We start from the raw sequence: 27,130 nt of genomic DNA, 5'->3' as shown, positions 1-27,130 counted from the left end.
TATAAACGCTAGATATTTGATTATTACAAAATTATTTTGACATTCTCTTCTAGGTATTTTACTCTTAGGGTTACATACTAAGAAAATTATGGACAAAATATTTTGGATTTGCTTCAAAATAATATGCATATTGAAGGAAGTGGTGGGAGTTTAAAATGAAATTGGCCATGAGTTGACAGGTATTGAGGCTCATTATAACATTTTATCTACTCTTATTTATGTTTTTTACATTTTCTACTTAAGAGGTTGAAAATAAAAGTACCAGGCATATGTATTTTCAAACTAAAAACTTTTTAGAAATATAGGTAGGCTTAAAAAAAAATTAGGGTTAAATCAATGATTGTGATATATATAATCATTCTGCCCTTCCAACCCAAGCCCAATCTTAATTCCTTCAGACCTGAGGAGAGCTTTTTTTTCTTATTTCATAATCCTAGGAGACCAATGTTTATCAATGGTACTGACTTTATAATCTTTTTCCAGCTTATGTGATACTCTCCACAAGGAAGCAGAATTCTAAGTCTGTTTATAAACTATATGAAATTACTACTTGATAAACCATAGAAGGCTTTAATACTTATCCAAAGGAAGAAAGACTCCAAAAACAACAGAAAGAAGAGTCAAAAAAGATAAATTCAAGACACTAGCCAATATAGCTGGAGAATGTATTTTTATTCTTGTAGGTTTATACTAGGAAGTCAACATTTAATAATCCATTATTCACAACTGAATTATAAAAATTTTTAATCCTTAAATTGTACATCAATATCCTATGACTCCAAATTTTATCACTCTCCTTCAAGTCTGAAGAAAACGATCATGTAATTTAGTAACTTCTACAGACAGCAAAGTCCCACTGATATAACATTTAGTCTGAAGTCCTACACTCAGATAAGAATTAAGAACAGCCAGTATCTAACTGGCCTGAAACCTGACTGTGTTCCTGGCTCAGGATTCCTGTAGTAAATCTGTAAGTCCACACTAAGACACAAAAATAAACTAGAGTGTGTACATCATATAAAAACTTCACAGTAAAAATAACAAAAATGTTACCAAATTTCAACCATATTACAGTTTTCATCCAATTAGCTTTCAAAATGCCTGATTAACTGAATTAAATGCACGTTTTTTAAATGTTTGCCCAGCATTTCAAAATGGTTATGGAGTATAACTTTTAAAATGTCAAAGTATGCTGTACATATTGCACTCTTCTGCTAGGCTGGGCTAGTATCCTCCATGGCAAGATACCAAAACTACTGAATAAAATACACTTTAAAATCATAGGTAATTGATTCATTTCCCTGAAATCATCATCATCACCAACACCTTCCAGGATTTTGTAAGATTTGATTCCTTAAATACAATTTTAAAGTTTAACTTAAGGAGGGAAAAAAAAAAAGACCCTCATATATTTGACTTATTTCCTTTTTTTGGTCATTCAGTGACCAAAGAGAATTTTAAACAAATTATGTTTCATGTTTTCTGGCTTAATAAAAAGTTAAAATTTCTATTATCCAAATTAAGAAAAATTATACTAATCAGAAGCTATTAATTTTCAAAAGTCTGTATGTCTGTCTGTAGGTCCTCTTAGAACCTTTCCAAACTTTCATAAACAATAGATTTTAATCAATTATGTATTAGAATCAAATTAGGTAAGGAAAACATTTTGCAAAAATAAAATCACTTCCCAATATGCTTGACAGAAACAAGCTATTCATTTTCATTTGTGTTCCACTGAAGACATTACTGAAATCTGTCCAATGGTTTATTTCCAACTGGTCCACTATGAAATTCTTCGGAATGTTTTAAGATTGGCTGTAGCTAGAGTTCTGACTTCCATTTGGACCCTGCTCTCCTTCACTGTTCAAGTGGGGAAGAAAGAGATTTTACACCAATTAAAAGACTCATTTTCAAAACCCTAGTAAGGCTACTAATTTTTAAAGTTATTCTTTGCTATAGGCTCTACAAAACAAAGACATTTCCAATCATAAGATACAGATGTGGAAAAATTAAAATCCAGAAGACTACATTTGGTTTTATGTTTTTATTCTTATGTAACTTGGTGCCCTCATACATATAGCAAGCATTCTGGAAGTTAGTGTCCATACACACTCAAAAATTTAAATTAGGGTATTTTGTTGTCATTACAGGTATCACTCAACATAGAGATTCTTCTAGACAAATTTCCTATGAAATTAAATTATACATGGAAAATCTTATTCCTACTAATAATAAAAATCAAGAAGTGTTCTTCCAAAAAATCATTGTCCAAAAGCATAATAAAACCATACGTGAATACAGCAAACCTTTAAAAGTCAGAAAGAAATATGGTAATTTCCTGGAAAGCACTGAATATTTAAACACTGAAACTGAAAATACCAGTAACTGTGGCAATAGGATAACTGCCTTATCTTGTCCATCAGCATCTTGCAGCTTCAGGCCCTGCAACTAGTGAAGAATCACTCAGGGAATTTCTGCAAAAAATGCATCCAAAGGCAGCTGTTTGAATGGCTGCTTTAAACAGCTCCTTGTAAAAGTATTAATTTTTCCAAATGGTAACCTTAACATACCATATCTACAAATCAATCTTAACGTTATATAACTTATTTATTTTTCTTGATAAATGATTAAGATGGGTAGTTTCCCTTCTGACCTTTTCCCCCTAAACGAAATGATCTGATGTACATTGACAGCTGAGAACCACTGAACGTAAATGAATAGATCCAGTTAAAAAACAATAAAACACATAAAAAACCCCACAACAAAAAAACCCTTTTAGCACAAGTAACTCATACTTAGCAAAATTATGTTATTATGTGCAATGGATCTCTGAGTCACTCGAAAGTCAAAATTATTTATCTTTACAGTATCAGATCAATCATCTAAGTTTTTGAAAAATGATACTGAACTTTATCAACAGGGTAACAGCCACTACTGGGGGGAAAAAAGATGACACAGAGTGAAACTGACATGGAACTACTACAAAATTCTTTATCCCTGAATTTTAGATGGACTTGCCTATCTCTGTTCTGTTTAAACTTATGTAAGTATATAGCCATATGTTGAGGGATACCTGTAATAGACCTGCCATTATATCAAGAAAAGTTACTTAACAGATGATCAGATTAATGTATTTTTTAAAATGAGATGTCTTCAAAATATTAAGTCACAAAAAAACATGTATCATGAAGTTTTAGAAGACATTTTATAAAAACAAAATAGCATACTCTTATTAAAAATATGATAATGCCTATGATATATATAATTAAATAAAAGCAATAATTAAACTCTACAAAGTACCTGTTTGGAGGAGGTTTTGGTTTCGGCATCTTACTAAGAATAGTTGCCATCTCTTTTCTCTCATCAAAATTTTTCCATTGCTCATACAACTTTAAAATAACCCTGATTATTTCCAAAATCTAGAAGAAAATATTTGAAAAGTTCTCAGTGGCAATATCAAGCAACATTTGGTATATAAAGACCACACATCACATCCTAGACATCATTTAGGAAACAGTGAAAAGACAGTCTCTATCCTTCAGATTAGGTTAGTCAATCCCAGTAAATGTGAAAGCACATGTATGCTAGGTCTTATCCTTATCCATCTCTGCAGTTGGTTTCCTTCTATCTACTGATATCTTAAACCAAAACAAAACAGTGAGGTACGAGGAACAAAAGTCTAAATCATTAAAAAGAATACCACTATAGAGCATGTGTGTTCTCCGTCATATCCAATTCTTTGCCACCCAATGGACTGTAACCTGCCAGGCTCCTATGTCCATGGGATTCTCCAAGCAAGCATACTGGAGTGGGTTGCCATTTCCTTCTCCAGGGGATCTTCCTGACCCAGGGATCGAACCAGTGTCTCCTGCATTGGCAGGCAGATTTCTTACTACTGAGCCACCTGGGAAGTGCTACCACTACAAAGTACACTCCTCTAAAATCATTGTTTCAAAAAATTTAATGAGAGGTAGTGCACAAAAGATTTTGATTCTCTACTAACTACTCTATACATGAATTAAGGTACTCAAAAACCAGCAGCTACAAATCTATCAAGTCCAGTTTCCAAATTAGATCTTTTTTTTTTCCCCTGAGTAAATCTATCCCTGGACTGATTCTAGAACACTTCAGCAAAAAAAGGTAGAAAAAAGGGCAACAATCCAATGTCAGGAGATAGGTTGTGTTACTGGAGTTCAGAGTAGTATTACAGTAGTCACTAGGTAGCTTTTAAAACAATTTTGGCAATTAGAGACTGCTTTGCAACCTCTAAGTTTACCATTGTATGTAATCCTAAACTGAAGAGAAATATAACCTAAATGGTCAAAATCAATTCTTCTTGCCAACGTATTTCTTAACATTTTTTTTTTTAACCAAGAAGTACTCACTGCCTGGCTGACATCATGAAATTTTAGGCACATGGTAAATAAATACGACATTAACTTCAAAATGTTCAAGTTTATATTCAGTTAAGGGAATTCTAAAGATTACCTTCTCCATATCCACAGAAAGCTCAGCAAACCACTGTCTGGCATCTTTCTGCTGTACAACACAGGCTACATGCAGGCAAGCTGGAGAGAAAATGAGACACAAATTACATGTTTAATTGCACATGGAATTTATGGAGTCACAAAGATATTCATTCACTTATGTGTATTTTATTATATTCTTTTTAAAAATTATACAGATTCATATAATTTATGAATTATATGACCATCCCATCAATTTAATCTTACAGGGAGGAAAAATTACTGGGTGATATATATATAATTTTTTTTTTAAGGTTTTTGACATCTGCTCCTCATGGTGAGCATGAGGTGAGCTAGTCATGGTGCAGCTGCCTTAAGGGTTAGGGCATGTCAGAGAGGAAAAAGTCCACTGAGAAAATTAGCACAGGGGAAGAATCCCTGAACAGCAGTACAAAGTAGTGGTCAAAATGCACCCAAAAGTCAGAGTGACAAAAAAACAAACCAGAAAAACCAGCCAATCTATGCAATGATAAATTTCAACACTACTCTGTTTTGGTATTTCAATTAAAAGCAGTGTTGCTTCTGCTTTTTCAAGTCATTAGCATATGATCAAGTTAGGTGAAAACTGGGCATTCTATACAGAATTTAGTGTTGTAATCCAACAGAGCGGAAGAAAAAAAAATGTAATGAACTATAACAATGTATTTATATACATTACTTACAATACAAACTAACAAAGATAATGAAAGAGCCCAAGGATGACAATCTACATCTTAACTTTGCCTACTATAATTTTTCCCAAGCAGCCTGCCTACCCTGATCCCACAGGCTTATTAAATATTATATTCCCTGGTCAGGGAATGTGACCATATGACTTTGTTAAGAGTGACATTCTAGGCAAAGAGTAACTCAAATGTGAAACAACATACTGGTTGCCCCAAGTTAAACAAAGTTACAAAGTAGGGCTTGTCCAAGATGAACTGAAAGGCCAAAGGTCAGAATTATAAAAATAGGTAATAAAAATACAGTGGAAAATGCCATTTCAGGGCATACACAGAGTATACTAGGGACAGAGACATCCTAAACAAAGACTCAGGTGATTCAGGGAGTACGAAGTTGAGGAGCATGTCACTAAAGAGATGATATCTAAGCTGAGTTTTTACAAAAGGTAGAAGTGGAGCAGACAGTGACAGGTATATAAATGCTAAAACAAAGCTATGGATTTTATCCAGAAATTGGGATCAAACTACCAACATCCACTGGATCATCGAAAAAGCAAGAGAGTTCTAGAAAAACATCTATTTCTGCTTTATTGACTATGCCAAAGCCTTTGACTGTGTGGATCACAACAAACTGTGGAAAATTCTGAAAGAAATGGGAATACCAGACCACCTGAACTGCCTCTTGAGAAACCTATATGCAGGTCAGGAAGCAGCAGTTAGAACTGGACAAGGAACAACAGACTGGTTCCGAATAGGGAAAGGAGTACATCAAGGCTGTATACTGTCACCCTGCTTACTGAACTTATATGCAGAGTACATCATGAGAAACACTGGGCTGGATGAAGCACAAGCTGGAATCAAATTTGTCAGGAGAAATATCAATAACCTCAGATATGCAGATGATACCACCCTTATGGCAGAAAGTGAAGAACTAAAGAACCTCTTGATGAAAGTGAAAAGAGGAGAGTGAAAAAGTTGGCTTAAAACAACATTCAGAAAACTAAGATCATGGCATCTGGTCCCATCACTTCATGGCAAATAGATGGGAAAACAGTAGAAACAATGACAGACTTTATATTTTTGGGCTCCAAAATCACTGCAGATGGTGACTGCAGCCATGAAATTAAAAGATACTTGCTCCTTGGAAGAAAAGTTATGACCAACCTAGACAGCATATTAATAAGCAGACATTACTTTGACAACAGAGGTCCGTCTAGTCAAAGCTATGGTTTTTCCAGTAGTCATGTATGGATGAGAGTTGGGTCTACAAAGAAAGCTGAGCACTGAAGAACTGATGCTTTTAAACTGTGGTGTTGGAGAAGACTCTTGAGAGTCCCTTGGACTGCAAGGAGATCCAACCAGTCCATCCTAAAGGATATCAGTCCTGAATATTCATTGGAAGGACTGATGATGAAGCTGAAACTCCAATACTTTGGCCACCTGATGCAAAGAACTGACTCATTCGAAAAGACTCTGATGCTGGGAAAGATTGAGGGCAGGAGGAGAAGGGGATGACAGAGGATGAGATGGTTGGATGGCATCACCAACTCAATGGACATGAATTTGAGTAAACTCTGGGAGTTGGCAATCGACAGGCAGGGCTGGCGTGCTACAGTCCATGGGGTCGCAAAGAGTCAGACACAACTAAGCGACTGAACTGAATTGAACTGGGAGAAGCACTTAAAGATTTAATTGGGGCACAAATTCTGCATTTTAAAAAGTTCTTTCCAGCTCAGATTCTAAATCTCAGCACTACTGACATTATGAACTGGACAATTCTTTAAGACTGCACTATGCAGTGCAGGATGCTTAGCGGCATCCCTGGCTTCTATTCACTAGAAGCCAGGAGCATCCCATCCCAGCTGTCATGACCAAAACCATCTCCAGACACTGCCACACATCCTGTGGGGAGAAACATCATCCCTGGTTGAGAACCTCTAGCCCTGCTCAAGTGTGGAGGACAGACTGGCTCACGAGAACAGGGATGCTGGAAGCCAATTAGTCAGGAAGGAGATAGCTGTAATAATCTGGATAAAAATGAGAAGATAGCTATGAGATTACTAAAGAGAGATACAACAGGTGTTGGTTACCAGCTAGAAGTAGGTTATCAAGGGAGATAAAAGAGCCTAACTACTGGGTTTCCAACTAACTAGTCCTATTCATCAACATAACAAAGACATTTAAAAGTATATTTTGGAGCAAACTGTTGAGTTCCGTCCTAATTAAGAGTCTGAGGGCCAGTGAGATGCCAAAGGAAGCTATCCAAAAGGCACAGATTGATATAAAGACCAGTTCAGGAGCACATCTTGGTTGAATAAAGAAATTTAAATGTTTCAACACATAGAGACAGCAGAATCGATGAGCCTGCCAGGGGAAGAACAAAAACAGCATGGATGACAGAGATGTGGCACACAGCCTTCCTACCCATGCAGATCTCAGCATTCCTCCCCACTGAACCCAGATGCCACTTCAGAATCCTTCCAAACACAGGACTCCAGCGAGCCTCCAGTACTATAAAAGTATAACCTATTTGCCATCCCTCATGTAAGAAGGCTGAGAAACATAAACATTAAAGGGGTAACTGAATACAGAGAAACCAATGAAAATAAGTCTGAACTGGTAAAAGAATACGGAGGAAATCAAGAAGACAAGAGTTATGGAAATGAAGACAGAAAGGAAACAGAAACTAACAAGTGCCTAATATATGGCAGGCATTATTTAAAAGAAAGCTTAATTCCTGTAACAAATTTATACAGAGTTTTAGTACCGCCCACATTTTATAATTAAGGAAACAAACTCAAAAAGGGTTAGGTAATTTTCCCACAAATGTAAATTAAAGGAAGTTTAAACCTAAAACCATCTGTTCTATTAGTAATTCATGACAGTACTGCCTTTCACAGATAAAACTGACAGAATAGTGGCTAACTTTCCCTCCAGCAAGGCACTAAGGACCACAAAAGGCTCCTTTATTTGACCTCTGAGGACTTAACTGGGCTCAGGAAATGAAAGACTTAATTTTATATAAATATCAACTAATGTTAAAAGTCTTAATTCCAAACTTCTCTGCCAAAAAACTCAGATACTGGTTAAAATTATTTTAAGCGATTAAAAAAAAAAACTTACCAAAAAAGGGGGGTGGGGGGGAAATAATCCTGATTTGTGACAGTTGCAGTTCATATTATTGAAAGTTCACATGCAAGGAATAGTCTATTACTTCAAGGAACATAAAAACATAAAGCACAATAGGGTGAAATTTCTTTTAGGATGAGCTAAATAGGTTTATAATAATTTAGCTAATAAAGATACACCACATTTACATACCTAAAGCTATCATGAAAGGAGGATACAGTAGGCAAAGATCCGTTCTGTAGGTATCATTCACTATCCTCCTATAGAAATGTAAATCATGTTATTACTGAAAGCAGAACTACTTCATATGATTGTACATTTCCCTCCAGAGAGGGCCAGATTTTCCCTATCTGTATATATTTATATCTCTTTTATATTACTTTAACAGACATAAAGGTGAAAACATCAAAGGAAAAAGATGGATACATGAATGTGACAATAAGCCAATTTATTGAATAAAATTACAGCTAAATATATTTAAATTTTTAAAACTTCATAATATATTTTAATATAAGAAAGTTTTTTCTAAAATTAGAAAATCAGTTAGGAAACTAGAAATTATACAAAATATTAATAAAGATAACATTTTTAAATTTATTTTACTGAAGTATAGTTGAAATCAGTGTTCATTTCTGCTTACAGCACAGTGATTCAGTTATACATTCCATTATTGTTTAAAGATAAAATCTTAATTTTCATGTAAACTGTTTTTCATAAGAATCAAATTTTAATGGAAATATCCATCAAATAGATCTTTATCATTTTAGCATTTATTCCCATATAGTTATTAAAATTCAATAAGCAGATATTTCACTGAACATAAAATATCTTGGGGCACTGTTTACTTTAAAAATGCTAAACTTATATTTAATTGTCAACCTTCCTAACTAATAACATGTCACACTATGAATAACTTCTGTTCTAATTACCATGCAAGGGGAAGCAACATGTCTTCTTGGCCCATGTCCTGCACATACTGGAGCAAAGGTCTATAAGGATGATACACTATCAAGCAACAATCCTAGAAACAGTTTAAAAAATGTGTATGTATAAAAACAGATTTATTATAGCACAAAAACCTTATCATTACCCAACTGATTTTTAATTGTATATTTCAAAATGTATTTTTTTCTATTTTTAATAGTGTATTTCAAAATGTATTTTTTTTCTAACTCATGCTTGCTTCCCTCTTGTTCTCTTAAGCAAGCAGCATGGCAGCCCTAAACTCTACTGTAACAGTGAAGGCAGTGCTCTCTCTGGAATATACCTTGGTAAATCGGTTGGCAGTCAGTCAGCATCCATTCCCTTAGAGACTCAAAGTGTCACATCTGCAACACACTGAAACCTCTTATTAGCCTATAAATCCGTAATTCCCAACTGGTGGAGCAGAATTCTGCCAAAGACATAATCTATCTTTAAATAATCCCACACATATACACAAATTGTGCAAATAATTTACAGTGGTTTACTGTCCTGACTGGTTTGATTGTAATCCTATTATAGTTACTATAGAACAGAAAACACTTCCCATCCTAAGTAAGATATACAATTTTACAGGCTTCCAAGAGCATACAGGTGATGATGCCACTACGAACTATGGTTTACCATCACATATTACTCGGATGGTTTTAAAATGCACCTCCCTACAATTATTTCTTTAAATTTATGACTTCACTAAATTTGAAAGTAAGTTTTACTCTATTAACCATAAGGAAGAAATATACTTACCATTAATTCTAAAAGATAGAATTCACATTCTAATACCTGTTTTAAAAAGATTATAAATGTCAACATGAAAGCAAATTAAATTGAGTCTACTTAGGTTAACATAAGAATATATAGCTATTTATCAAAAGTTCTAAAATGTTTTTAAATCAAGAAAACAACAGCTTATGTCAAAATGAACGTATGCTATAAAAAATTACTTTTTACACAATGCATGCAACTGTGATTATGAGACATTTTAATTCTTGTAAGGAAAAGCCCGTCTCATATAAGCATTCTTATTACTTGTTTTTATTTAAAATATCCTGTATAAACTTCAGATTTTACAATACACTTTCCACTCAACAAATGCAAAAACACAATTATCTCCACTTAAATATCATTCTTGTTACAAATCAATAATAGAAGAGTACTAAAATGAAACAAAAATACAATTTAAAGAGAAAAAAAAAAAACCCTTGCAAGGTGGAAAAAGAATATGTCTATTAAAATGGCAATAGAAATTCATCTTTTCCAGAGCGCCCCTGACATCAGTATTATTAAAAAAGCTCCCAATGTGATTTAATGGGCACCCAGGGTTAATAACCACAGCTATAAATTATTTTTTTTTATGATAGAAGCAGGTTACCTTTAATTTAGAAATAAAGTCCACATTCTTGTACAGTTTTAAATTGCCATTTCTAGGAGACTATTCAGTTTATTTTAATATAAAATGGAGATATAGTTTATATACACAGCTTTGACAAGTAAGTTTTATTTTATACAATATACTTACATGGTTCATCTTATAAGGAAATTCCTTTGGAAAGGCATATGAAAATCTAGTTTTCACTGAGAAAACAAACAAAAAAACTTAAACTGAGAAAATGGGGAGATCATTAACACAAACTTTTTTAATACAGTGTAAAATATTCATGGTAAAGCTAAATCATTTTTAGTAAGAACTCTTGAGGAAGCTTAGAGATGAAGATTTTTCTTCCTTTCTCAGGCAATGGGAAAGACTGAGTGGAAGAAAGCTCTAGGACCCCATCCAAATTACAATTAGAGAGTTTCAATGATATATTTAATATATTAAGACAGGATTCTGCTGCTTAAAAAATACAGGAAATGGGAAAAAAATCAATGGCTTTTATCATTTCTAAAATCTGTTCAGCTCTAGAATGGTATTGCTTTATTCTTTAGTAATTTAGCTTAAAAGGAACACGGGTTATATATGTGTTTACAAGTATCTATCTATTTGTAAATATACACATTTGACCTTGGGCTTCCCTGGTGGTTCAGACGGTAAAGAATCTGCCTGCAATGTGGGAGACATGGGTTTAATCCCTGAATTGGGAAGATCCCTTGGAGGAGGGCCCTGGAGAATCCTCATGGACAGAGGAGCCTGGTGGGCTACAGTCCATGGAGTCACAAAGAGTTGGATACAACTGAGCAACTAAGCAAAGCACAGCTGATCCTTGAACAACACAGATATGAACTGTGTCTACACATACATGGATTCTCCCAATAAGTAAGTACTATATGAGCCAAAGTTCTATATGCAGATTTCTCAACTTAGCAGAGTTGGTGTCCCGATCCTGTGTTATTCAAGGTAAACTATATATATAAATATTAGAAGGATAATACAACCAAAAAATGTTAACAGTGGTTATCTCTGAGATTTAAGGGTTTTTACTGATCTGAACATTCTAAACATTTTATAATATGTATTTTTTTTATCAAATGATACATTTTAATAAAATCATGAATATACATGCAAAGGGCTCTAGGATTTTCTTCAAAACTACACACACACATACACACAGTTACTACTTAGTCACCAAAAAAGTACAAATGAAAACACTGTTAATCAATCCTCTTATCTCCTCAAAAAAGGTAGGAATTGAGTATTCTAACAGCTCATTTAGATAGGTAACATCTGTCAAGATTTGAAATCTTAAACCACTTAAACTTGACATTAGGAACTGTCTACTTAACCTTTCCATTCCTCTCCTTTTAGTTATTAGTAACTTAAAAATGATCACCTATTAAAGTTTCTAAGATTTATAAATCTCCCTCTGCTTTTTTTGTTTTTAAATAAATTTTTTGGCCAGGCTGCATGCCATGTGGAATCGTACTTCCCTGACCAGGGACTGAACCTGGGCCCCAGCAGTGAAAGCTCCAAGTCCTAACCACTGGTCCTCCAGGAAACTCCTGGTGGCTTTTGAATTATGATAAAATATACATTACATAAAATTTATCATCTTTAACTCTTTTTAAGTATATAGTTCAGTAGTATTAATTACATTTGCAATAGTGTATGGGCTTCCCCAGTGGCGCTAGTGGTAAAGAAACTGTCTCCCAGGACCAAAGACATAAGAGACAAGGGTTCAATCCCTGGGTTGGGAAGATCCCCTGGAGGACATGGCAACCCACTCCAGTATTCTTGCCTAGAGAATCCCACGGACAGAGGAGCCTGGCAGGCTACAGTCAACAGAGTCACAAAGAGTTGGACATGACTGAAGTGACTGAGCATGCATGCAGGTACACTTCATCTCCAAAATTCTTTCTCCTGCAAAACTGAAAATGCCCCCTTTCTCTCCCTCCCTCCAGTCCCTGGCAGTCACTATTCTACTTTCCATCTCTATTAATTTGATTATTATAATTACCTCATGTAACTCAGCAGTGGCCACAGGACTGGAAAAGATCAGTTTTCACTCCAATCCCAAAAAAGGCAATGCCAAAGAATGCTCAAACTACCGCACAATTGCACTCATCTCACACGCTAGTAAAGTAATGCTCAAAATTCTCCAAGTCAGGCTTCAGCAATATGTGAACCGTGAACTTCCTGACGTTCAAGCTGGTTTTAGAAAAGGCAGAGGAACCAGAGATCAAATTGCCAACATCCGCTGGATCATGGACAAAGCAAGAGAGTTCCAGAAAAACATCTATTTCTGCTTTATTGACTATGCCAAAGCCTTTGACTGTGTGGCTCACAATAAACTGTGGAAAATTCTGAAAGAGATGGGAATACCAGACCACCTGACCTGCCTCTTGAGAAATGTGTATGCAGGTCAGGAAGCAACAGTTAGAACTGGACACGGAACAACAGACTGGTTCCAAAGGAAAAGGAGTACGTCAAGGCTGGATATTGTCACCCTGCTTATTTAACTTACATGCAGAGTACATCATGAGAAACGCTGGACTGGAAGAAACACAAGCTGGAATCAAGACTGCCGGGAGAAATCTCAATAACCTCAGAGATGCAGATGACACCACCCTTATGGCAGAAAGGGAAGAGGAACTAAAGAACCTCTTGATGAAAGTGAAAGTGGAGAGTGAAAAAGTTGGCTTAAAGCTCAACATTCAGAAAACGAAGATCATGGCATCTGGTCCCATCACTTCATGGGAAATAGGTGGGGAAACAGTGTCAGACTTTATTTTTTTGGGCTCCAAAATCACTGAAGATGGTGACTGCAGCCATGAAATTAAAAGACACTTGCTCCTTGGAAGGAAAGTTATGACCAACCTAGATAGCATATTCAAAAGCAGACATTACTTTGCCAACTAAGGTCCGTCTAGTCAAGGCTATGGTTTTTCCTGAGAGTTGGACTGTGAAGAAGGCTGAGCACCAAACAATTGATGCTTTTGAACTGTGGTGTTGGAGAAGACTCTTGAGAGTCCCCTGGACTGCAAGGAGATCCAACCAGTCCATTCTGAAGGAGATCAGCCCTGGGATTTCTTTGGAAGGAATGATGCTAAAGCTGAAACTCCAGTACTTTGGCCACCTCATGAGAAGAGTTGACTCACTGGAAAAGACTCTGATGCTGGGAGGGATTGGGGGCAGGAGGAGAAGGGGACAACAGAGGATGAGATGGCTGGATGGCATCACTGACTCGATGGACGTGAGTCTGGGTGAACTCCGGGAGTTGGTGATGTACAGGGAGGCCTGGCGTGCTGCGATTCATGGGGTCACAAAGAGTCGGACACGACTAAGCGACTCGACTGAACTGAACTGAACTGAAGTGGAATCACACAGATTTACATTTTTGTGACTGGCTTATTTCACCTATCATAGTATCCTCAAGGTTCATCCATGCCGTATCACATAAAAAACTTCAAAATTTGTCCATCGACTTACACTCAAACTCTCCTCCAATTCATCTTACGTAATTCTGCCAGAATCACTTCCCAACACACAATTCTGGAATCACCCTCATGTTGAAAAAAAGCTATGAAAGGTACCACCACTGACAACAGAACAAGCTACAGATTCCTCACTGAAGGCCATCTATTATCTGGCCTTAGTCAGGTAGTGCTATTTTCCCACTATTTCTTTACTCACCATTTGCCGAATGTAACTCATTAGCTTTTCCATATATTTATTAACTGAACTGTTCAATGTTCCTAGGGTGTCTTTCCCCTGCATTTCCTTTGGTACAAATTCTTTATCAAATTCTATTTAAGTCTTTTTGGATTCATCTAACAAATCATCTTTGCCCGTGTAAAACATTCACTGCATCCTCTATTACTCTTTTATGCCACTTACTTTCTTCTGTATTAGTATCTCTATATTGATGTCTTATTTTCTTGTCCTTTAATTCTTTGTACTTATTTTTCTATCCACCACTGCATCCAGTATAGTGTTTTCCAGTGATAACTGATGCTGCTACTGATGAACTTGATGATAGTCACAAGTTTACTGAGTACTATGGGGTGAATAATGTCCCTTCCCCCCAAATTACATTTTGAAGCCCTAACCCTCAGTCTGACTAGATGTTGAGACAGGGCATTCAAAGAGGCAATTAAGGTTAAATGAGATCATAAGCATGGGGCCTTAATTCTATAAGAGCGGTATCCTTACAAAGGAAGAAATACTAGGGATGTACACACACAGAGAAAGGGGCATGTGAGGACACTGCAATAACGTAGGCATCTCCCAGCCAGGAAGAGGCCTTAACAGAAACTAACTTGTTGACACCCTCATCTTAGATTTCCAGCTTCCAAAATCCTGAGAAAATAAATAAATATTTAAACTGTGCAGGCTCTGGCATTTTGTTATGTCTGCCCTAGCAAATTGCTAATAACACACTGAGCAAAGCATGGTTCTAAGAGCTTTATTAATATTAACTTATTTGATCCTCTCAACAACCCTATGACATAGATGTTAATATACTCATATAACAGAGAGGTTAATTTTGCTTAATTTGCATGTCAAAAGCACTGGAGCTGAAATCTGAAACCTAAGCTGTCTGGGCCATATAATACACTATAAAAAAAAAAGCTTCAAAACAGGTATTTTACATTTTTTAAAATATACACCTTCTAAAAAATCTGGATAACAGAGACTAACTAAAGTAAGAAGAAAATAAGGCACCTATAATCTTCTCAGAGATGAGCACTGCTAATATTCTGGTAGATTTCCTTGTAGTCATTTTTCAATTTTTTAATAATACTGATTTTCCAGATGACAATTTAATACTTCATCACTGGGATACATTTGGTATATTAAATTCTATGGCAACACTGATTATTACTCTTCTATCCTCAAAATAAGACATGACATGATAAAGATTCAATTTTATTAATACACTCTTTTCAGAAAGGGGAATGACCCCATAATATGAAACCTTGGCTCATAAACTTAAAACACCTTCTGTCTCTTCTGTGTAAGATCACAGGAGGAAAAAAAAAAATTATCTTTTGTTAGGCGATATCTTTTGGCTTAACCTAGGAAGACGGAGCATAAGATAATATTGTTATTACCTTGTGTACAGTACTTTACAGTGTTATTTCCTTTAATTCCATCATTCACAGGTAGATAAACCCCATCTTTTTAGATAAAAGACTAAGTCCAAAAGGTAAAACAACTTGCTCAAAGTTACATAGCTGCTGCCTAGACCCAAACTGGTGCTTAGAATCAGCTCTAGGACTAAAGAGTCAGCATATTTTCCTGCACCGTATTTTTCCATATGGAGGAAAAATACATATCTCCATCAAAGACGTAATTACAATTGCTGAAGAAATAGTTTACTTCACCCACAAGAGTAACACAATAGCTAGTCATTATGGAGCAATAAAGTATAATAAAATTGAAAAACAAAAATTTTCTTTACCCTAATTACAAAATTAAGAGCCATAGAACTGATGTTTTTTGATCAATAGTAACTATCCATTTTTAGTAGTCAAAGTAATAACCTCACCTCAAGAGATTTAACAGACCAAACTAATCTCTCATAGCTCTCATAAACTGCAAAACATCTATGTCCTATGGAGCCTTCTTCAGAATTACAATTTTAAAGCAGGATATAATTTTTGCACTTACATACAGAAGTAGCAGCAGCAATCAATCTTGTATTTGAAACTACTCCAAATTCCTAGACAAAGAAAAGTAAATGAGACTAAATAAGTACACAGTAACCCAATGAACCTAAGTATATCTGAAGTCTATTAAAACAGAGTATTTCCTATGTTTCTCCGATGTTTGCAAAAGAATGATGTTCTTAAATATCTAAATTTATGACCTTTCCTTAAAATTACTGTAAACACAAATGCTTAAGTAATTTTATAATTTATTATTATTGGAAGGTACCAAAGTAGATAGCTCAGTTGGTAAATCATCTGCCTGCAATGCAGGAGACCCGGGTTCGATTCCTGGGTCGGGAAGATCCCGTGGAGAAGGAAATGGCAACCCACTCCAGGATTCTTGCCTGGAGAATCCTATGGACGGAGGAGCCTGACAGGCTACAGTCCACGAGGTTGCAAGAGGCAGACAGGACTTAGCAAATAAACCACCACACCACCAAAGTAGAAACCAAGCCCTCAAGTGACAGTGCCAGTTTTCTGTACTCAAATTCATTTCCATGGTATGGCATTAAGGCTTTGGACATCAGTTCCTATTTCTTCTTTGAACTTAACATACCACTGCTGTAAAAATAACAAATTTATGAGGTGATCTACCTTACATAGTCTTAATTAATTTGTAGCTAACCTTATAAAGTTAAAAGGTTGTATTCTTTTTTTTTCTGGCTGCACAGTACAGCCTGCGGGATCTTAGTTCCCTGACCAGGGATCCAACCCAGGCCCTCGGCAGTGACAGTATGGAGTCCAAACCACTGGACCACCAGGGATTTTCCCAAAGCTTCATTTTAAAACTGAAAAATCAAGAATTGGTTCCTTAGTCAAAAAAAGAAACTAATTACTAGAGCCTGTCCAAAAACCTTCAACCTACATCCTTATCTAATTGTGTTTGAACCCATGTATGCCTGTAGTATATATTTATATTTCATATAAACTTCAAGCCATAATAAATGAAACTGAAATTTAAACGGCTCAGACATTTTCTTAAATGACATTTCAATATAGTTTTCACACAACTGGATAAAACACAGAAAGATTTGGTCAAAGTTAAAAGATTTTTTTAAAATGCTATAACCAAATATGAAAGAATACATCATCTTCCAGGATAATTCTACCCAAAATTCTTCAAGCAAATACTTTCACTTAGTAAATTATAAGAGTTCTATTCAGTAAATCATGTAACAAAAGATATCTAACAAAGAAGACAAATTAAAACTCTAAGTTAATCTACAAGAAGTTTATAAAGATTTTTGTCTTGGTTTCCCATACTGGTTGTCCTTCAGATACATACAATTACATGGTAATATTTGGACAAGCCACCCCATAACACAGGCCTTTTATAAACACCTTCTTTTCCATTAAAGAACTTAAAAACAAAGTTGGTTCTACCTCCTTAAATTACCACTTACAATTAAATTCCATTCAGTATTCAGAAATACAATTACTATTCTAAACACAGCATCTAAAAATAGAAACATAATATAAAGGATTCATATTACTAAAGATTACAATGGATTATTATAAAGACCAGTTAATTATATCTGCTTTGTTGTCTGGATTTTAGCTGAGCTCTCTCAAAAATACTGTAAAGGTTAAGTAAGGTAAACAGAGATTTGGTCTTAGCTGAAAGTTCCCATCTTTCTCTTTCCCTCACCCAAACCATTCTTTGCTGGAAAGCATATAATAGCTATAACCTCCCCAGTGCTTGCTTTCCCACTTGCTTTTCCACAGCCCACTAGGCAGCCAATCAGGAGGCAAGAAGGGAAGCCAGCAGAACACAGGAAGCATGCAGAGGAAAAGGGAAAACATTCTCAGCTTACAGTGGACAAGCTGTACCATCTATGCAATACTCCTTAGTGCCAAACAACAAATGTCTTAGAGGCCAAAGATATTTCTTTGATCCTGTACAAATTTCAATATTTTATATAAATCGCCATCTGTTATTATTTTTACACAGGTAATGTGAAAACTGGAACAGATGAACCAATATACGTTGACTGTACTTTGATGAAGAACAGAAAAGGAATTCATACCTCTACTTTGGATGCCAAAAACACACATGTAGGAGCCATTAATACAGGATCTATACTTTTCAGAGAATACCTAAAATATGATTAAATAGTTAAATGTCATTCATACAGAAAACATATACGAAAACATTTCATATAGAAAATATTTATATGAGAAAAAAGAATAACTCTGGCAAACACATGATTCACTTATACAAGGTCATCAACATTAGATAAGGGTTTAAAATACGCATAAAATATTTCCAAAATAACACATCCCTACCTTGCATAGAATCTCTTGAAATAGACCGTAGCAGTGGCAATAACTTGTTGTCTTAATTTAAGATGTTCACCTAATGCTTGGATAACTAAAAGAGAAATAAAGTTAAATGTATTTCTGATATAATTAACATTTAACAATAGTTTCTATGTGGTTAAATGATGACTATATTCATTTTAACACAGAGAAAAACCTATACATGCTGTACAGCTCTACTTGGATCACAGTGGTCTAGTACTAGGGCTGCAAATTTGTTTAAAAATACATAGATCCACATAAACAATAACAAAAAAACAGAAATTGTCTCACAGTAAAAACTATTCTTGAATCAAGGAGACTGAATGATTATTTCCCTTCTACCTGCTAAGCATTTTCAATGCTTTTCATATTATTAGACACCGATCAGCATTATAACAACTACTTAATAAAGCTGATAAAAAACCCAAAATGAATCCTCAAAACAACAGAGAGGTAGTATTGCAATGAAAGTGGACAGAGAGTAATAAAGATTCTGTGACAAAGCTATCATGTGGCAGAACAAGGATCTTCTGACTCTAAATCCTAAAGCACACCTGTAAGATAGGAATGACCAATACAGGATGCCAATCCAAATAATCATTTATCCTCAAATGATTTAGCCAATCTTAAGTTTAATGATACATTATAAAAGCTTTGGGAAATTAATACTTTTGGGCTGTCTTGAGGGTCTCTAACATGTAAAATTCACAAAAGACTTTAAATCACTTTTAAAATGATATATAAATTATAAAAAAAGAACATACATGCAAATAAAAGTATAAAATAGGGACTAAAACAGTACATCACAAATTACTACAGAAAAACATTTAATTCAGAGGTAACCAACCGCACCATTTCAACCAATTAAAAGAAAAGTTTACCATTTGTAAAAAATATCTGTAATTTCCAATACTCTTCTTCCGAGAGAAACTTTAAATCTTTCTGGCGTTCCTTCAACAGATCTTGTTTATCCAAAATCCATTGTAAGCTAAAAAAGGCAAAGATTCAGACATTCTATAGAAAATTCACTAACAAAGTTATATAAAATATTCTAAGATTGAACAGGCTGCTAATATTGTGAGAAGTACAGAATACATGTAACCTTTAAATACAGTTTTTCACATTTCTCGGAACATTGACACTGAGAATGATCTCACTAATAAATGTAAATATGCCCTAAAAAAATCGGCTGTTTTATTCCTTCCTTCTCAGTCTATTGATCTGTCTCTCCCCACCCCAACCTCGTCACTATTCTGGTGTGTTTCATTGATCCTAAGACTGAGATCAAGATGCATCTTCAGTGATGCCTAGCATTTTAATAGGCAGTAATATTTACACTTTCTTAGTGACACAGAAATTATTTGATACCAATTGATGGTGCCTAAGATTTGAAGTATATCTTTTCTCAGTTGTTCATGAGTAACTAGAGTATCCTACTTCACAAATTCCATTCATGTTAAAAGCTGCTTCAGAATTTATTTTACCAGTAGTCTCCTCCTCCTGCCTAGTCTATTTGTAAATAGACAAGGCAATTGACATGATCCCACAAAATACTCTACAACATGCTTTTGTCACTCAGTGTGTCTTGAAAGTTTTATGTCAGTGAATTTGTTATTCAGCATCCCTTTAAACTGATGCATGTTATTATGATGGATCATTATTTTGTTAATCCTTATTGATAGGCATGTAAGTTATTTTTTTCACTATTACAAGTAATGCTTTAATGAACATCTGTAATTCACCCTTGTATATCTGATTAATATATGGAACAACTTCTTAAAAGTAGAACTAATGGGTCAGTTTTGCTGGTAATTTTGATATGCGTTGTCGGCTTGCCTCCCACAGCAGTTTCCATTCACACGAGTGACATGAGTGTGTCATGAAATACTTGACCCAACAGGTTACTACCTTTTTTTTTTTTTTTAAGTTTTAAAATCTTTTAATAGTTCATTACACAGTATTTAAAAAAAAAAATACTTGGGCCTTTTAACTTTGTTGATCTACAGAGAGAATTAACAGTTAATTTTAAGGGAAGAAATGTGCTTAAGATATTGCTAGGTAAGATACCTATTCAAAACAAGCTGTTCCTACTATAATCAAGCAAATTTTATACACAACTAGTTTGGGATATGACCTTTCTTGAGCTTATCCACCAGAGTGGAAATAATGTCTGTACCAAACCAAATGTTTGCATCACAATTAAAATCCAAACAGTTTTTTTAAAACAGTCAACTCAATCAAAACCCACTACTTCAGAATCAATAACTTCTTTGAAGCCACATTAACACTTAAATATGGTTAAGACTCAAATGCAGAAATTTGTTTGGTTGGAAAGCTAATTAAACTTCCAACTTTCTCAAACAATTACAAAAAGGCAAAATTGTGTTTTTCACAGAGATACAGTCCACTGGAATCCCCAGCACTGGACGGCTGTTAAGAGTATTAGAGTCCTGAGATAATAAGGAGTCCAGGCATCCTTTAGACAGTCTTCTGTTGTCCTTTCTTCCCACTACCTATGTTTTAAATAATTTACAATTTTAAGGCAAATTAGCATTTCACTATTTTATTTAAATTTACTTCTAAGGTAAAACCTTTATTGTTTTAATAAAGTTCTTTGGTACACTGTAATTCTAAAACTGAGCGACTGAACTGAACTGAATTCTTACATGACCATTTTTCTAATAGTATGGTCATCTTTTTTATGATTCAGATAGTCTTATGATCTAAAATTTGTATATTATGGATTAAAAAATCATTTCTTTGTCAAATATGCTCTATACATTCCCCAATACATGATTTCTCAGTATTTAATGATTTGTGATACAGAAATTTGAATCATGTATTTATTCAAATTTATTTACATTTTACTTTGATTTTATGTTTGTCACACATGGGAAGGCCTTCCCTGACACAAAATGACTTACAAAAAAATTTCCAGTTCAGTTCAGTCGCTCAGTCATGTCCAACTCTTTGCAACCCCGTGAACTGTAGAACACCAGGCCTCCCTGTCCATCACCAACTCCCAGAGTTTACCCAAACTCATGTCCACTGAGTCGGTGATGCCATCCAACCATCTCATCTTCTGTCGTCCCCTTCTCTTCCCACCCTCAATCTTTCCCAGGATCCAGGTCTTTTCAAATGAGTCACCCCTTCGCATCAGGTGGCCAAAGTACTGGAGTTTCAGCTTCAACATCATTTCCACATATTTTCTAATATCCCTAAGGCTTTTTTCTTTCAGTTTTTGTGATCCATCTGGAAACTGATATGGGGTATAAAGCAAGGATCCCACTAAATGTTTTGTTAAATGGTTATTCAAATGTCATCAGAATTTCACAGTGTATAATTCTATCATCATATTTGGATCTTCTTTATAATTTCTTATTTTTAATTTGTTTTTCTTGTTCTTATGCATTGTGCTTAGTCATTCAGTCATTTCTGACTTTGCAATCCATGGATTTTAGCCTGATAGGCTCCTCTGTCCATGGGATTTTTCAGGCAAGAATACTGGAGTGGGATGCCATTTCCTCCTCCAAAGGATCTTCCCAACTCAGGGATTGAACCCGCATCTCCTGTCTCCTGCATTGCTGGTGGATTCTTTACCCTCTGAGCCACAGGGGAAGCCATGTTATTTTAAAACATATATGCTTAGTTGCCCAGTCATGTCTGACTCTTTGCAACCCCATGGACTGTGTAGCCCACCAGGCTCCTCTGTCCATGGGGCTCTCCACGCAAGAATACTGGAATGGGTTGTCAGTCACTTCTCCAAATTTAAAACATACAAAATCAAGTAATTAAAATCTGGTATGGAAAAAACCTCTTGCTACTATTCTTTAGAAAATTTCTGGCAGTTCTATTATAATTATATATTATTCTAAAACACAAACTTTAGAATCATTATATCACGTCCCCAAAAAGGAAATTCATACAAAATTTTGTTTGGGACTGCATTATATTTAAAGGTCAATTAGGGAGAAATTATGCCCTTACAATGATAGCATTCAAACTTCATTTATTAAAATCTTTATGTTCTACTTCTATAGGTCTTCCACATTTAAATTTATTTTTGAATAGTTTATACTTTGTTACACTGTAAATTATTTTTTTCCATCAACATTAAAAAAAGTTTTCAATTTTTAAATTTTGTTAACTGGTCATTTTATCAAACCTTTATTATTTCTAATAATGTTTCAATTAATTAAATTTTCTGGTTAATTTTATCTCCTTGTATTTATAATTTTGTCATGTTTCATTATCCTACTAATTGGGCCTCCCCAGTGGCTCAGGAGTAAAGAATCCACCTGCAATGCAGAACACTCAGGAGACCCAGGTTCCATCCCTGAGTGGCGGAAGATCCCCTGGAGAAGGGCATGGCAACCCATTCCAGTATTCTTGAAGAATGAATGAACTGTCCATGGACAATCTCATGGACAGAGAAGCTTGGCAGGCTACAGTCCATGGGGTCGCAAAGAGTCACGACTGAAGTCACTACGTACAAGCACGAGCATCCTACTAATTACATTAGTAGTAGCATATTCAGACCAACCTTAAAGAGGCATCCTAATTTTTCTAATGTTTCACCATTATATATCTCCTAATGTTTCACCATTAATGCTCTGATATGTATTCACGACATTACCATCCCATTTCTCTTTTAGTAAGAGCTTTACTCAAGAATGAATGTTGGAAAAAGAAAAGAATGAATTTTATTAGGTGTCTTTTTAATGCCTTCACTGTTTACTAACAGATTTCCTAATATTGACTAATTTCTACAATAAAACCAGTGTCATTTTTTATACTTGTAATGTAATGTGGGACTCTGATAGTAATTTACATTTATATCAATATTTGAAAGTGACCATTGTTGGTGCTACATTTGCTAGATTTTTATCTGTGTTACCATGGCCTCAAGAGAACTGGAAAACTTTTCATGTGAATTGGAACAACTTTAATGGCAGATCCTCTTGAAAGTGGGTAAAAATTTACCTATGAAATAATGTGGGCCTGGAGCAATTTTTAAAGAAGTAGCTCTCTGATAACTTTGTTCTGGCTTTACAATTTACTTTGAAAATGGAGATAACCCAAAGGTACATCTGTGATTACTTACTTTTCTCATACATAATTCTGTATTTCTGCATCACCGACTAGATGGACATGAGTTTGAGCAAGCTCCAGGAGTTGGTGATGGACAGGGAACCCTAGTAGTGCTATAGCCCATGGGGTCACAAAGAGTCGGACACGACTGAGGGACTGAACTGATCATTCCTTTTCCCCTAAATTCAGCAGCATAGTTTAGTCTACTGTTTTGGTTTTCCCTTCCAAAGAGGCAGCTTTTATAATTTGACTGTTTTTTCCTTTTCAATATCAGTGTTACCTTTATTATGCCTGTTTTTTTCTTAGATTTATTTCACTGTTTCCTTTTTAATATTCTGAAGTAAAATATATAATTTTTATTCTTTTTCAGTTATTCAAGATGTTAACTTTCTTATAAATTTGGCTTTGGCCACATTCCATAGACACGAATATATATTAATCTCGTTATACCATTTCCTAGATAATATGTAACTGTATTTTAAATGTTCTCTTTGATACAATAAAATATCCAGAGTTGGTTTTGTACTTTTATTTTTTGTTACCTGTTCATTATTTCAGTCAACCAGCAAATGTCTAGTGTCCTTCTAGTTTTACTGCACCATGGTCAAAGAATGTATCATGTTCTACTTAACTTCCTGAAAAATACTACCAGTGTCTCTGTTTCAAAATCATCAATTTCTTCTCCACAGTCATTTCAAATATTTAAAAAGATAAATTCCACAAACAACTATTTTCAAGTTTTTCTTCACCAGTTAACACCACATATTCTCAAATTTAAAATTACACATGATTCACCATTATTTCCTGTGTTACTAAGGAAAAAAAAAAACTGCCATGCTGATAGCAGCAATGTTATCCATTTTTTAACTGCTGCTGGCAGCAGTTAACGTTAAAGGGCAATTTAAAGCCATGAAAACTCATATCAATCTTCCTCTTTCACCAAAATCACCTAAAACAGTGGCTTTCATGTTTTTGTTTTTCCTGAATTGACTGTCTTGTCTTTCATATTTGTTACCTTTTGCAGATCAGGGACTCCATGATTCCCAAGGGATCTGAGTAAGATAAAGATCAGGGACTCCATGATTCCCAAGGGATCTGAGTAAGATAAAGTGGCCCCTTCCTTCAGGACTATTTGAATAGGGAGGCAAGGATAGTTTTCAAAACAGCACATTTAACATTATAATAATTTTATATTTGAAAAGTGAAAAAGTGAATTGATTTTATAAAATAGATCCTGCCCCCCTTTTAATAAGCCAACAGTAAATGAAAGCATAATGAAAAGACTTATCAAAGGGTCGAACTTCTTTTTTTTTAAGTTGAAAAAGGGCTGTAACTTCTGATAAACAAGAGCTGGCTATCTGTCAAGTTTTTCAGCTTCTTTCAAAGTTTACCAGAATACTACTGCTTCACTACCGAAATTTCCCAAATTTTAATTTTGCCCAAGCAAATATTTCAGTCAGTGAACACAGTGCAAATTAAATATGATCGTAAAGCTTCTATAGCCTTTCATCTCCAGAGAACCACTTATAGCAAGAAAACCTGCTTTTCTGAAAGTAGGTTTTAAAGCCCATTGTTTCTTTTTTCTAGTGCAAACTGCTAAAATACCAATTGAATAATATAGGAATCCATCCTCACACTCAAAATTTAGTTACTTATGCTCTCTTGGCACGAAAAACTATTTACACTAAGATACCATCAGGTTCTGTTCGTCTTTCAACTATACACTGTATAGCCTACCCAAAGTTCAATTAGTCCCACCACTATCGTCCTATCTGCTTACACAAATGTATTTAGGGAGAAATGTTTTCAATATTACTCTAGTTATTCCACGGTACAGACGTCAACAAAAACTTATTCATGAAAACACGTTAAAGATATTGGTAAAGTCTCTAGAAAATACACTTTTAAAACAAAACAAGAGACACAGACTAACAAAATGGACAAATGTTGAGAGCACTTGATCTATATCTTACAAACATAAATACCATATAGGCTTAAAGACAGTGGCAGAATGCGGTTCATGAGCAGAAACAAGCCTGACTCCCTCCTTTCCCTGGAGTAATATTAATCCGCTCAACACAGAAGAAAAATGACAAGACTACTGATGCCAACCTACTTTACAAATATCAGGCGAGAGCGAACCACAACTGTCCTGAGAAGCCAGCCTCACAGTTCTGAACTGTGTCACATTTCCCATACCTGTGCCCATCCCATATCCCAACCCTCTCCAGCCCCGCCTCTCCCCTGCCCCCAACCTCGGCCTAGCTAAACCAAAAATCAGAAGCTAAAACTCTCGAACCTTCTTTCCCCGGAGACGCAATCCCTCTTTACCCACCGCCGCCAAGAAAATTTCTACCACTCCGAAACCCGGCCAAGGGGGCGCGGTGACGGGAGTCGCCGAAGAAAAAGCACATCCCGCCTCCGGCCGCCGCCTCCCGGGAGCCTCCGCAGCGCTCCGGACAGGGGCCGAGATCCAGGCCAAAAGGAGTCGCAGGCCCCGTACACCCAGCACCTCCAAGAGCCAGGACCGGAGAAAAAGGAAAGTCACTTACTAGTGGGAGCTCTGCCAAAAGTTCCCTGCCATGGAACACAGCTTGCCCTGATAAAAAAGCACCAGCCGGCGGAGCGGCGCGAGGAGCGACCATAGACCCAACACTCCCGGTCACCGCGCTCCTTGATCTGATAGACTCAGCTCCGCTCCGCGGCGGCGACGGTGAGAGGAAGAAGATAGCACCCTATTCTCCTTGACGCCGGCCGGCAACACTGTGCAGTATAAACCAGTTCCTACGGACAAAAGTTCCGGCCCGCCCCGCCGTAGCGGAGGAAGGAGGCGGGGAGGAGATAGCTCTTGCGCACACTGAGAAAGAAGACGGGAACTGACTCTCACGAAGTCTCGCGGCAGTTGGGAGAGTATCGCGAGAGTTTTTCGTCATTTCCGGCCTAGAGCCCGCGCGGCTCGGGCGTCTGTGGTAATTCCGACTGACGGAGAAGGGTTGGGATAGCGAAACCGTGCCTTGTTCGGGTTAACGTTACTCCATCTTACAGGCTTCCGAAGCAGCACAGTGGCTTTGTATTAAAGTATACGACTTCCTGACTTCTGTTCTTTCTTCTGTGTTTGGAAAGAGAAATAAAGTTAATTTTGGCCTCAAAGGGCTTCCCTTGTGACTCAGCTGGTAACGGAGCCAGCCGCAATGCGGGAGACCTGGGTTCGATCCCTGTGTTTGGAAGATCCCCTGGAGAAGGGAAAGGCTACCCACTCCAGTATTCTGGCCCGGAGAATTCTATGGACTGTATAGTCCACGGGATCGCAAGGAGTCGGACACGACAGTTTCACTTGGCCTCAAAACCTAC

At 35.9% G+C, this 27,130-nt stretch overlaps 2 protein-coding genes across 4 annotated transcripts in view; one reads left to right on the top strand and one right to left on the bottom strand.

Moving 5' to 3' along the window:
* Positions 1–18,680, top strand: part of LOC109563885 (thiosulfate sulfurtransferase like domain containing 3) — a 30,658-nt gene extending 11,978 nt beyond the window's left edge. Inside the window, exons 6-7 of one of the 2 annotated variants that reach the window (XM_070796039.1) lie at positions 12,476–12,565; positions 18,339–18,680. In XM_070796039.1, the coding sequence (XP_070652140.1) occupies positions 12,476–12,565; positions 18,339–18,342 (94 nt within the window). In that variant the 3' untranslated portion in view covers positions 18,343–18,680. The remainder of the gene's footprint in view (positions 1–12,475; positions 12,566–18,338) is intronic. The other variant, XM_019967316.2, reaches the window with a different exon arrangement.
* On the bottom strand, positions 652–26,603 carry CCNC (cyclin C). Of its 2 annotated transcripts, none has more exons than XM_019967312.2 (12): positions 26,332–26,593; positions 19,570–19,676; positions 18,674–18,758; positions 18,415–18,484; positions 16,347–16,398; positions 10,818–10,873; positions 10,046–10,081; positions 9,247–9,338; positions 8,510–8,577; positions 4,489–4,568; positions 3,301–3,419; positions 652–1,860 (listed from the first exon to the last, which is right to left on the bottom strand). In XM_019967312.2, exons 1-12 carry the CDS (start codon positions 26,361–26,363, stop codon positions 1,806–1,808), a joined length of 852 nt encoding a protein of 283 aa, XP_019822871.1. In that variant the 5' UTR covers positions 26,364–26,593; the 3' UTR covers positions 652–1,805. The 2 variants fall into 2 exon arrangements, with proteins under 2 accessions (XP_019822871.1, XP_019822872.1); XM_019967313.2 differs by lacking the exon at positions 652–1,860 and adding an exon at positions 2,030–2,474 and having other exon boundaries at positions 26,332–26,603.
* Between the last annotated feature and the right edge of the window lie 527 nt (positions 26,604–27,130).

This window comes from Bos indicus, chromosome 9, assembly GCF_029378745.1.
Source record: "Bos indicus isolate NIAB-ARS_2022 breed Sahiwal x Tharparkar chromosome 9, NIAB-ARS_B.indTharparkar_mat_pri_1.0, whole genome shotgun sequence".
Lineage (NCBI taxonomy): Eukaryota > Metazoa > Chordata > Mammalia > Artiodactyla > Bovidae > Bos > Bos indicus.
The sequence above is the reverse complement of the archived record's forward strand: the minus strand, read 5'-3'. Positions and strand labels throughout refer to the sequence as shown.